Genomic DNA, 12,821 nt, shown 5'->3' with positions numbered 1-12,821 from the left:
GGCAGACAGGCACTAAGGTGAGGTCACAGGTGAGGATGGAGTGAGGTGTCTGGGACTATGACTGTTCAGACAGAGAGCTGCCGAGGCAAAAGGGCCTGTGTGACTGTCTCAGGTGCTGTGGCCCATGGTCTGGCAGCCAAAGTTACCAAGAACAGCACTGGGATGGGAACCCAATAACCCTGGAGGCTCCTCTCTAGCCCACAAAAGGACAGGGCCATGGAACAAGGAGGTGACAGAAGAGAAAAGACGGGCAGCTCTGTACACAGCATGGGGCTAAAAGTGAGGGCTGTGAAGTCAGACTGCACGGGTTTGAGCCTCAGCTCTATCACTTACTAGCTGTATGTCCTGGGGCAAGTTTCTTAATCTCATGGTTCCTTGGTTTCCTAATCCATAAAATGGGGGTCATAATAGCCAGCACTCTAGTGTTATTGGGAGGAAGTAAAGTGTTTAACACAGCACTGGGTACTTGGGGGTTGTTGGCTTTCAAAAGTAAAGGATAAGGGAAGGTGTGGGGTGGTAAACGCAAAGGATGGCCCATCAGCAGGCAGCCGGCCCTGCCGCCGGCAGCCGGCCCTGCCGCCGCCAGGTCAGGGGAGGGAGAGCCCGGAGGACCTGACCTGCAACCACCGCTGGCAGCCGTGCCCCTCTCTGCATGGCTACAGCAATGATACTCCCTGAGAGGAGGTAGAGGGCGATGCTCAGCAGATTCAGCCACCAAACCACCTGTGCAGAAATGGGAATGGGCAGATGAGAACACAGCCGCTCTCCACAGGCAAGTGCTCCAGGGCCTGAGCCGGGAATGTTTAGGTACTCACCGGGTTGCCAAGCAGATAGACTCGGAAATCTGTGTCATTGACCCCTGAGAAGCGTAGGCCCTGTGGAATAGAGATCACCCTGCTGACCCGGGCCCAGCCCATCCTCGGCCACACCCATTAGGGGGAGGAAGATGGTCACCTTCCACAGACAGGGAGCCTGGACATGAAGCTCAGGCTGTGCAAATTCTACATGAGCTCTCTGGGAAGCAGGGTCAGAATTAGGGCAGAAAACAGAGCCCCGCCTCTGGCCAACCCATCCCAGGAAGCCCCTCGCCCTGCCGCCCTAGCACACCCACCGCCACCTCCACCAGTCTCCCTGGTCTCATTCTTGGCTCCGTTTCCTGGGAGGAGCCCCAGCCTCGGATCCTACCTGATAGTTGATAGGCCAGTGCCAGGGTTTGGACGTGAACTCATTGTCCTTGGGTTTGAGGCCACTGTTCCCCTGCATGAAGGTAGCAAAGAAAAGCTAGTCAAGACAGAGATCTAGAGGGCTGACAGAAATGTGAGGCCCAGGTTTTTCTGATACAGGGCCAAGCGCCGAGCAGAACCTTCTCTCCTTCCCTTCCCTTGCAGGGAAGAATCAGGCAGCCACTGTCTGCCTGCCTACAACAATTGCTTTACTTCTCCCAGACAAGCCTCCATTTCCCATAAAGGGTCCATTCCAACCTTCTACGCTAGGGAAAAAGAAGGGAAAGAGGAATGAGGAAATTGTTCCAAGGGGCACAAAATATATACCCATCTGCCAAGCCAAGGACAAGTGTGAAAACGGTGGGAGAGAGGGGATATAAAATGAGGCTTACGGCCGGGCACAGTGGCTCATGCCTGTAATCCCAGCACTTTGGGAGGCCAAGGCGGGTGGATCACCTGAGGTCAGGAGTTCAAGACCAGCCTGGCCAACATGGTAAAACCCTGTCTTTACTAAAAAATACAAAAAATTAGCTGAGCGTAGCGGTGGGTGCCTGTAATCCCAGCCACTCGGGAGGCTGAGGCAGGAGAATCACTTGAACCCGAGAGGCGGAGGTTGCAGTGAGCTGAGATCATGCCATTGCACTCCAACCTAGGCAAAAAGACCAAGACTCAGTCTCAAAATACATACATACATACATACATACATACATACATACATAAATAAATAAATAAATAAATAAAATAATAAGGCTTACTTATTTGTTCCCTTCAGGGGCCAATTTCAAACAGAAAAGTGGAAACTCTCATGCGTGCCTAGACTTGGAAAAGGTTACTTTAGCTTAGTGTTTCTCCACCTTTTTTTTCCACTACTGCCCCTCTACCAGGAACCTTTGTAGACAAGTTTCTCCCTAAACACCCTCCACGACATTTTAATACTTTATACTGTACATCTTACTTGTGCTTTATACATAAAAAATTAGGTATTTTGCCCTCCAAGAACATATTTCATCTATTGGGAGAGAAATCAACCCCAATGTATGCTTTGGTGTGAAGGACCCAGACTCAGCCTCCCTAATCCAGCAGCCAAGAACATCTGCTAACCTGTCTCTACAGGGCAAACCAGGTCTTTGCTAAAACAGGAAGGAGTAGGGTCAGGATCTAGGTTATTAACCACTAGGACTGGGGTCAGCCTTATCACTGGGACAGACTAAAAAGGCATTTCCCCAGAAGGAGAGTCAGCTGCCATGACGTAGGCTGTAGCTTCTCCACCTCAGCACTCCCGACATTTCAGGCTGGATGAGTCTTTGCTGTGAGGACTGTCCTGTGCATTGCAGGGTGTTTAGCATTCCTGGCCTCCACTCACTGAATGCCCGTAGCACTCCTACCCTCAAACCCCTCAGTTTCCCAGCCAAAAATTTCTCCAGACATGGCCAAAAGTCCCGAGAGGCAAAATTGCCCTCAACTAAGAACTGGTATAGCCTAAGAAAGATCCAGAAAGTTCAGTGGACTGCCACCCAGTGCCTTATGAATCCAGTTCATCAAGGGGTTGGGAATAGTTTACAGGCCTCTGCATGGTGGAGAGGTTGTGCCTCCAAGGTCAGCAGTGCATTCGGGGCATCAGACACAAAGGGGACAGCTGCACAGCCCCTGAGTCACTGTGGCCCTTTGAAGGACCTGGGAATGAGGAATGAATCATTCTGGACCCCTGGAGCAGTTGCTGAGGGAAACCAATTCCTTCAAATTGTACAGTTTGGTCCCAAACCCAAGGACTCCAGCCAGAACTGTACCAAGCCAAGGGAATCTTATTCACTACATTAAACTCTGAGAAATCCTGCTCTGTTGCTAAACTAAAAGAGGAAAGAAAAATCTGCAACCATCACAGGCGTATGTACTTGTAAGTTGTTTTCTATGGCTGAAATCTGGATGGGCTCATTCCTGTAACTGCACCAGGCAAGGCACCCTTCTCCTCCAGGTCCCCGGCCACTACTCAGCCAGCAGAAGAGCCCTGCCCCCGCAGTTTCTATAGTCTGGACTCAGTGTTTTCATCTCTCTCTCCTCCCTAACTCTTTGTTGGCTGAATAAGAAAGCTCTCATACTTCCCTTTTCTTCTCTGACTCTACTTCTTAGATAATGAAAGACAAAATGAAACTCTTAGATTTAGTCTTAAAATTTGACCCAGGCCCAGAATGATATTCTGACTGACAGGCACATGTTCAAAAGAGCTATGTCATCAGGCCACAGTGACAGCTACAAGCAGAGAGTCAGAGAGTCAGAGAGGAAGTGACCCAGAGATGCTTAATGTCAACTCATCACCTCCCAATGTGCAAAAATGACAATATTTGAATTTTTAAAATTTAATCTGGTGAAATAAGTCAACTATATTTACTGAGTACTGCTTACATAATCACTTCCAGGGAAGTCCACTTGACAATGGCTTACCAGGGGAAAAATAACAAGTGCTACACCTCCCTGCAATACTGTGGGTAGAGTGATAATCACATAGCTGGCTTGAGATAGTGATTCTTAAACATTATTCCTGCAGAACACAGGTTTTCCATAAGCCAGAATAAGGGGGTCTTCCACTAAACAGCAGGACTACAGCAGGGGAAAATTTAAGCTAGTGAGTAGAATTTCCTCAATTTAAAGATTTCTTCTCTGAATTTTTCTTAAACCTTTGATGCTACAACTGCTGTCAGCTACTAATGATAGACAGTGCAAACAATGTCTTAGAAAACCTTAAAAAAGAATCAACCATGCCCCGCCTAAGCAGTTTCTGTCCAGGAATATGAGTGGGCTCGTGGCTGGGATTTCATGCTGCATATAAACAACACACTCAAATTAGCTATCCATCCTAACTGATCCTGATTTCATATGATGGAATCAACTATCAGTATCTCATGATCTTCAACCAAGAGCACTATGATTTTCAGGGGCTCTGCCACTTGGGCAGATTTACAAATCACTTAGAGGTGAAGGAGTGTAGTAGTAACTAGCAGTAACTCTAAAAGCCTACCAGTCTGGCTCTGAGGGCTGGATCTACCTCTTACACTTAGCTATGTGACCCTGGGCAAGTTCCCTGACCTCTCTGTACCTCAGTTCCCTCTCCTGTAACTGGGAATGATGGCAATCTCCACATGATTGTAATAAGTATCAGATGAGTATAGTGCTTAGTGTAGTGCCTGGCACATGAGCTGTACAAGCATTCACTGGTATCACCATCGTCACCACCATCCTCATTCTGTGGTGAGGGAAATGCCTTTGAGGATCACGGAAAACCGTAGTAAAGACGCTTTCAAATTCCTCCACAAGGGGGAATGGATCTGTAGCATGGCATTGACTTGTGATCCAAATTCATGGCTGCCCAAAAGCTCTTAGAGACGCTATGAAATGAGAAGGGGACACATACCCGGATCATGACCATGTGGGATTCCAGCAAGATCTCAGGAAAACTGGGCTGCAGCACATCCAGGCTGATGTTTGGCACTAGGGGAAAAAAAGGCAGGAGAAAGCCTTTGTCATACATTCTTTCCTCAGTCTGTCCATGGTGTCCACATTCCCACCAGAATCCAAGTGCAGCCTTGCTGACAAGTTGACAACTGTTGAGGAGACAGAAGAAAGCTTGGCCCAATTCTTGATCATTTACTTAGCTGTATAAAGAACTCATCAGGCATTCTGAGAAATGCAAAGGAAACAGACAACGAGGTTTCACCTGCTTGGTGTTCCAACAGCTCCCAGCACCATTGCTTTTCACTGTGGTACTGGCTCAAATGCTGCTCTCCTATTAGGCATAAGGGACAGCTGCACAGCCCCCAAGTCACTGTGGCCCTTTGAAGGGCCTGGAAATGAGGAATGAATCATTCTGGACGCCTGGAGCAGCTGCTGTCGGGACGGGGACCAAGTCTGTCTCCTCACCAATATGCCCACAGGGCCCCACGTGGTTCCTGGCATACTTGATAAAGAGTTGCTGAATTAGTTGATTGGTGGGTTTGGCTAGATTAGGTGGGAAGAAGAACAAAATGAAGGCACATATAAGCTTGAGGTGGGTAATTCAGGAAAACAGATGATGAATCCAAATACTTATCGAGTTGAAGCTGACAATGCAGTGGAAATATCAAATTGGAGCTTGGGTGTAGAGATGTGGGGCACAGATCAGGGCTGTGGGAGTCACTTTCTATAAAAGCGTTGGCTGTATATGTGGGGGGGTGGGGGAGCGACTCTACACTGAGGCATAAAGGGAAAGTAGCAGCTTGCTCCAAGCCTGGAGGCTGGGGAGGTGCCCATGGTGCAGGGGAGAGAGGAGCCCAGAAGAAGACGAGACAGATGGATCTGCAGATGGCCACTGGCCACTTTAGGGAGAGGAGTTTACGGAGGGAGTGGATGAGAAGGAAAAGGAGTATGCTATGTAGGTACAGACAACTCATAGAAAGAGAGTGTTAACAAGGAACAAACAGCAACAAGTTGAAGGGATGGCAGAGTCTACAAACACTTTTCTAAGATAAGGGTTTCTTATAAATGTTTCCCTCCAGAGCCAGCCCAGAAAGTGACCTAACTCACACTTGGGATTGATATGGTCCTCCACATTCCAGATGGAGTTGAGGGTTTCTTTCAGGTATGGGGTGCAAGTAACTTCCAACTGCTCCCAGCCCCTGTGAAAAGCAGAAGTCGCAGATGTCTCTCAGAAGACCTGAAATCCACCAGAGAGTGAAACTGTCTTCTGCTCTTAAATCCACAGGCTCCTTCTCTTTTCCACCTGGTGGCCATTATTTCTTCATGTTCCGTGTTGAACAACTATCCTAGGACAGTCTAGCATACAGTATTCCCATTTTAGAAATAGACATAGACCCAGAGAGTTATTAGCACCAGCCAGATGTGAAAATGTTGAACTATCAGAACACATAAAACACCGAAGCTCCCCTGGAGTTCTGTGCTCCATAATACACCCGATGCCTACTCTCCCTCCATCTGCCACTAAGAACAAGCAGACAGGAGGCGAACACAGGAAAACGAAAGCTTCTGGCATACTCCTTGTAGAGTGAAAGGAAAATCAGGACCCTCGATTGGGACAGCAAAACCCTAGAGACTTACCACTTGGGCAGAACCTTTCCCGAGGAGCCCAGGACACAACCTGTGACCAAATGGATGAAGCGAATTCGACTTCTCAGCACTTTGATCCGGTTTCCAAATTTTCTGTTTACAACCTCAATCCGCCAGAAATCATTTGAGTCCCCTGTTCCATTCTGCCATAAAAGCGAAGAAAAAAATACAAAGAAAGTGAGGGGACTTTCGGGAAAACGTGTCAGAAAGGGAAATGGCCACCTTCAGATGCCACCATGTTATGAAGGTCAAAGACCAAATTGGGCTCAATGATAGAGATGGGCAAGGTTACAAGAAGGCCAAAGAAATACCCCAGGTGATTGGCATTGTCCCAAAACTCACTATTACAACCAAAAAACAGTAGTATGACTCCTGGAACCAGAAGTCCAACTCCTCACTTCATAGAACTAGAGTTCGGGTTCTAAATAGATGTCTTTGCCCTTCAACCAAACTCAAGACATCACTCTGAGCCAACAGAAACAGATCTGGGCCATTTGCATCCATTACCTTGGCCATCTAGGTATTCACTCATCTAAGCCAGAAAGGTCTGGCCTGGGTATTGCACTTTGTAAATTAAGACGTGTATGTCTAATTCTTCTCAGAAGATGCCCGCAAAGAAGATGAGAATGTTCACAGTCTTGACCTAGCACAATGTGGGATGAGCAAACAGAAAGAGGGCTGGGAAATCCACCTGAAGGCCAGAATCTGTATACAGTTTTCCATTAGTAGTTTTGGTCTTCAGTTACTCCCACAGCTATAAGTACTCATAGAGCTTTTGCTCTATTAGCTGCATCTCCTTGAGGTAGTAAAATACAAAAGCTATGGATAATATCCCTCTGCAGAACAGGGAAATGATACTTAAAAACAAAGCTAATGAGAATTTGGGATCTGGCAAAAGATAAACATACATGTTCGTCTGGGGCCATATTGTGAGTCCTTGGCTTCTATGTCCAATGTGATTTTAAAAGAGATCCAAATAGTATTCATATTTGACATTTATTAAGTATCAGAACATGTAAATGGCATGGTTATTATGTGAGGAGAGAGATGGAGACAAACAGACTTCATAGGCTGCTTTTCCCACAGCAGGCCTAGCCAAAAAGCGCCCAAATGTTAAGAGAGTCCCTGTGCAGCCTCTTATCCTCAGGAACATTCCAGAATTCTGGGGAAGAGATATCCCACCACACAGCCCTGGGCCAAGGCCCATAACTTTTTACATCCTGCTCACACCCCCGCTGCTTACTTACTATGCCATAGCCGGTGACCTGATAGTGCTTCCGGGTCAGCGGGGCCTCATGATAGTGACTGTGCAAGTTCCGAGAAGTTCTAGAAGTTAGAAAAGAGAAGTGTCATTATCCTATAGAAAGATGATGTGCAACATTTCTTATTTTACCAAGGATGTTTAGAGTCAACTGTCAGGATAAGAAAAATTAGAATCTGAACTATTAAATCCAACATATCAGGAACTTGTTTCGTATTTACTCAGAAGAAATATCCTGAGAACTGGAGAAAAGATGAGCCCAAACCAGGAGAGACAGATGGTAGGAGCACTGGACAGCATGCCAAGAAAGGGGCTAACTTTAGGTGCTGGCAGGGAGGTGGGGGGCGACTTTCACACATTTAGTAGCTTTGAAGCACTTAGCTTGCCTGACTTAGGAGGCAGGTTTGAGGAGAGGAAAAACTAAAACTTGTAATCTGCATGGCCTGAGCTAGATAACCTCCTCACTGCCACTTACTCTTTCTGCTCCCATCGCCAGATTTTTTAAGTGGACATCTGTGGAGGATGAGAGGGGTTTAATTTAGCTTTTATTTATTTAGTTTTATATAACAACTCTCCCTTTTATCTGGAATGAGTAATAAATGTTCATTATAAAATTTCTGAAAATTTGCAAAAGTAAAATTTAATTACAATAAATTTTTATTAATGACAAAATGAAATTTATTTAATAATAAAATAAAAATTTTAAGTATTCAAAATCCAGCTGACTCAAAAAAAAAAAACATGGCTGATTGCTTCTCTCTCTATGTGTGTGTGTGTTGTGTGTATATATATATATACACACAACACACACACACACACACGCACGCACGCACCCCCACACCCCTGATTTTTAAAAATTTGTATCCGATAATTCCAGTCTATGAAATGTTTACGGGGCTGCTCCTGCTGTCTGCCGTTTCAGCTTGTTCACGCACACAGTGCCCTATTTCCTTGTGTGCTTTGTTACTTTTGGGTGTGTACTATTGTCACTAAAAAACTATGGGAACGAATGACAACGTCTTTCCCCAAAGAGGGCTTACATTTGCTTTTAGCCATGCACCTAGGAGACATGACCGATCTAGGATCATGTTCATTTAAATTCATGGCTTGGAGATTCTGAGATCACCCAGGTGACATGAATTTGAGCTCCAAGTTTATGTGAGGATCAAATGGTAGTTCCAACTTCTCAGGAACTAAGGACAGTTCACCACCCAACCCCAACACTTAGCTGGGTCCTAAAGTAACTTTTCCTGGGCATAGGTGGATAAGGCAGATTTACCCTTACCCCAAGCCTTTGGGGGTTCCAAATATGGGGAAGGATAACTTAATAAATTTACCACTTTGGGTGAGCCTAGGTTTGACTTTAAAACCTCTTCTCTCAAGAGGCAGCCAAAAGTCAAGATTGTGGGATCAAAGCAAAAGTGGCTTCAGTGTCTCACTTATTTCTCTGGATTCCTCATTTCACTTAGGCTTTGGCCTGCTAACTCTTTAATATCTTGTCAGCCTTTTTACGCTCTTAATTATTCCAGCATTTTTAGTCATTTTCAGTGAGAACACTGGTTAAATAAGCTAGCTTGCCATATTCTCAGAAACAGACTCCTACATCTTTCTAAAGGCAGCCACTTAAGAAGAAGCTTTGGGAGCCGGGTGTGATGGCTCATGCCTGTAATAGCAACCATTTGGGAGGCTGAAGCGGGAGGATCGCTTGAGCCCAGGACTCTGAGGCCAGCCTGGGTAACATAGTGAGACTTTGTCTAAAAAAAAAGCAGCAGCAGCTTTGGGCAACTCAAATTTTCCTCTAGGAAATGGGAAACTGAAAGGTCCCAGGAAGGCAGGCAAACGCTGGCCTGCAATTTCATCACCTTCATAACATGCTTCTCCTATTCTCGCACTGCAGCCTTGCTCCATTGACCAGAGCCTCATCGAAATCTAACTTCTGTTTACTTCTTAAAATAACTCCCTCCCCTTGGTGCTCATACCATTTATTTATCCAAACTGCAAATTGACTTACTCTTTGTGTTCTAGTCGAATAATGTCTCCATGTCTTACAAACTCCACTGGGAAGGAAGGGTCTAGGGGATCTGCCAAAAAGAAACAAGCATTGATATCCAAAATCACTCACCAGGCTAGTATTAACCCAGGGCCTACTGGTAAATGGTTACAGTACCATGTGGTATCTGCTAGAGGTGCTAACCGGGTACTCTGAGACCAAAGAGGAAGGACCCCAGCCGGGTGCAGTGGCTCACGCCTGTAATCCCAGTACTTTGGGAGGCCGAGGCGGGCGGATCACGAGGTCAGGAGATTGCGACCATCCTGGCTAACACGGTGAAACCCCACCTCTACTAAAAATACAAAAAATTAGCCGGGCGTGGTGGCGGGTGCCTGTAGTCCCAACACTTGGGAGGCTGAGGCAGGAGAATGGCCTGAACCCGGGAGGCGGAGCTTGCAGTGAGCCGAGACTGCGCCACTGCACTCCAGCCTGGGCAACAGAGCAAGACTCCGTCTCAAAAAAAAAAAAAAAAAAAAAGAGGAAGGACCCCTAAATTGCCTCAGGGGATTAGAGAAGGGTGTCCCAGAGATAATGCTTGAAAAGACTCTTAAAGGAAAGGGAGAATTTTGTCAGGTGAACAAGCGAGGGAAAGGCACTAGAAGTGTGAAAGACGAAAATTTCTGGCCGCGCACAGTGGCTCATGCCTGTAATCCTAGCCCTTTGGGAGACCGAGGTGGGCAGAACACCTGAGGCCAGGAATTCGAGACAAGCCTGGCCAACATGGTGAAACCCCATCTCTTCTAAAAATACAAAAAACAGCTGGGCATGGTGGTGCACGCCTGTAGTCCCAGCTACTTGAGAGGCTAAGGCAGGAGAATCGCTTGAACCCAGGAGGCGGAGGTTGCAGTGAGCCGAGATTGCACCACTGCATTCCAGCCTGGGCGACAGAGCAAGACTCTGTCTTCAAAAAGAAGAAGAAGAAGAAGAAAAACTCCTTCAATGAATAGCAAATGGGTTTCATACTGTAAGGGTGGGTGGGGTGGGGGAGAGTGGGAACAGATGAGGCTATGAATGAGTGTGGCCAGACTGCATATTCCAGGCTGGAATGTGGCCTTTACCCAATAAGGCACTGAAGCCCCCACTGGAGCTTAAGCTGGGAAACTAAATAATGAGACTTTAGTAGTAATAATAGCCTTCTAAACAATAATTCCATACAAATGACCACTTGCCCAACTGTCGTCAAAATCAAATAAACCCTGACAATTTTGCCAGTGAGTATCTTGTCTGTGGCAATAAACTTGCTAAATGTAAGGTGAAGAGTGATGAAATGATTAAAGGACTACTTCTGTATCATCTTAAAGTCAAGACCAATCAGAATCTAGACAGGTGATGACATGGAAAAGGAGCTGGCAGTAATCATAGCAACACAGAATGGATCCTTGCAAATTTCTGTCCGAAACAGTGAGATACCAACACACTATAAATAGATCAAGGTCAGGAAAGATAAATTTGCCAGTGCAAATCACTGGCTCTCCAAAGAATCAGAGAACTCAACTGCAGAGATGCCCATTTCCATGCTGCCTGTTAGGGTCTCTTAAAAGCATTAATTAGCAAGATGACAAATCAAATAAGTCAATAGGGAGGGAGGTTTTATTTCATATGCATTTGGTGGGGAGGGGCATTTATAGCCTTCAAGAACAACAAAGACCCTAGTCTATAAAGCTCCCACAAAATCCTTAATCACTTCGATGAAATGCAACCATCTTAACTCGGAAGTCACAATGGAATAACAGACTAGGAATGTTCAAAGACTTGGTTCATGACCACGCGACGGAAGTAAAACTGGTCTTCCCTCGTAACTCCCCACTGTGATAGAACGCTCACGTTTGGCCTGCTGAATCAATCAATATCCATTATAAAGGTATAGAAACAGACTCTGCCCAGTGGTGTCATAATTTATCCTACTAAGGAGCAGAATGCAGAAAGCAGTTGTATACGCCACATTTCTAGCCTACACGGCAATAAGAGGAGGTGGATTTAGGTGAGCAGCTGCCCATTTCTCCACAAAGGCCCAGGAGCAGCTGAGCTAGAACAGGCTAAGCCAGGTGGGATTTGCTGAGGAGTCACAGAGATACCTGTGGCACAGGACCGTCAGCAGAGATGACAGGCTCGGAAGGTGAGTGGAAGATGCCCTCTGTTCTCTTAGGTGCAGCAGAGGCACAGCCTGCAGGTAGCTAGCTGTCTGACCAAAGAAAGGAAGATCTGGCTCTAGCTCTTGCTCTTGTCATAAAGCCCTGAGAGCCTGATAGGTGTGCTTCAGAGCGACTTCACCCAGGCCAGTTAGGAGCGGATCAGCAGGCATCGAGTCACATCTCAGGAATTAGCCTAGACAAATTCCAGTCACAGGACTAGTAGCCCCTCAGATCAACTGACTGACTCAGGCAGGGCTGAGCAGTGGGCGGGATTCTATCTTATCAAGACAACTTGAGCCGCACCACATGCTAGAGTGTGCAATGTTTGGTGTGCTCTGTGTCAGAAATAACAGCAGCAGCCAGGTGCCCTCAGCTGGGGCCACTCACCAGCCCCCAGTGGCATGCTCAAGTAACCTCTACTTGGATTAAATCTGGGCTCTGCTATCTGTCTTCAAAATGACAGCCCTAAGAGCAAGTTCTTACCTGTTTTGCTCAATGCTTATCCCCTATGCCAGCAACAGTGCTTGGAACACAGTAGATGCTTAATAAATAATAACTGAAAGGATATCTGAGATAAGTAAAGGTGTCAAAGATGCTTAGCAAAGCCCATCTCAGGATCATTCTTTTGCAGGCATGAGAAATCTTAAGGAGGACTCACAGGGAGTAATAGCACAAGAAGCATCAGTCTCTGACCACATTACCTGAGTTTGTGTTATGTTTCTTGATAATCCACAGGTTGTTGTAGTCCTTATGCAAATAGGTGGTGACCTGGGTTGGGGGTGGAGGTGGATAGAAGAGGAGGCAGGAGGGAGAATACCATCACTATCAGCACAGCTGGTCAACATCAAACCAACATCGCTTAAGACAATTTCAGAATCCCCAGCCACCAACCTGAGGGGCCATGTTTCCCAATGGGGCTCATATGTAGCACTGGTGAGTGAGATTCTCTCCTTCCTTCTGCATTTAGAGGCTTTGTCCCACAAAAGCCTTTTTGTCTCTTTGTATCTTTCTGCATCTTGTCCTAAAAGTTCTATCCAGCCTTCTAGAGGGAGGAACCATGA

The 12,821-nt window shown here is 46.3% G+C and overlaps 1 protein-coding gene across 3 annotated transcripts in view; it reads right to left on the bottom strand.

Annotated features, from left to right (window-relative positions):
• Positions 1 to 12,821, bottom strand: part of POMT2 (protein O-mannosyltransferase 2) — a 46,122-nt gene that overhangs the window by 4,240 nt on the left and 29,061 nt on the right. For 2 of the 3 annotated variants that reach the window (XM_030802268.1, XM_030802269.1), the window contains 9 exons: positions 12,462 to 12,528; positions 9,590 to 9,659; positions 7,565 to 7,643; positions 6,309 to 6,460; positions 5,778 to 5,869; positions 4,630 to 4,706; positions 1,186 to 1,257; positions 816 to 875; positions 618 to 723 (listed from right to left, as the gene is read on the bottom strand). In XM_030802268.1, the coding sequence (XP_030658128.1) occupies positions 618 to 723; positions 816 to 875; positions 1,186 to 1,257; positions 4,630 to 4,706; positions 5,778 to 5,869; positions 6,309 to 6,460; positions 7,565 to 7,643; positions 9,590 to 9,659; positions 12,462 to 12,528 (775 nt within the window). Of the gene's footprint in view, positions 1 to 333; positions 724 to 815; positions 876 to 1,185; positions 1,258 to 4,629; positions 4,707 to 5,777; positions 5,870 to 6,308; positions 6,461 to 7,564; positions 7,644 to 9,589; positions 9,660 to 12,461; positions 12,529 to 12,821 lie in introns of all 3 variants that reach the window. The other variant, XR_004027697.1, reaches the window with a different exon arrangement.

This window comes from Nomascus leucogenys, chromosome 22a (genome assembly GCF_006542625.1).
Source record: "Nomascus leucogenys isolate Asia chromosome 22a, Asia_NLE_v1, whole genome shotgun sequence".
Classification (NCBI taxonomy): domain Eukaryota; kingdom Metazoa; phylum Chordata; class Mammalia; order Primates; family Hylobatidae; genus Nomascus; species Nomascus leucogenys.
This window is presented reverse-complemented; position numbering and strand designations above follow the sequence as displayed.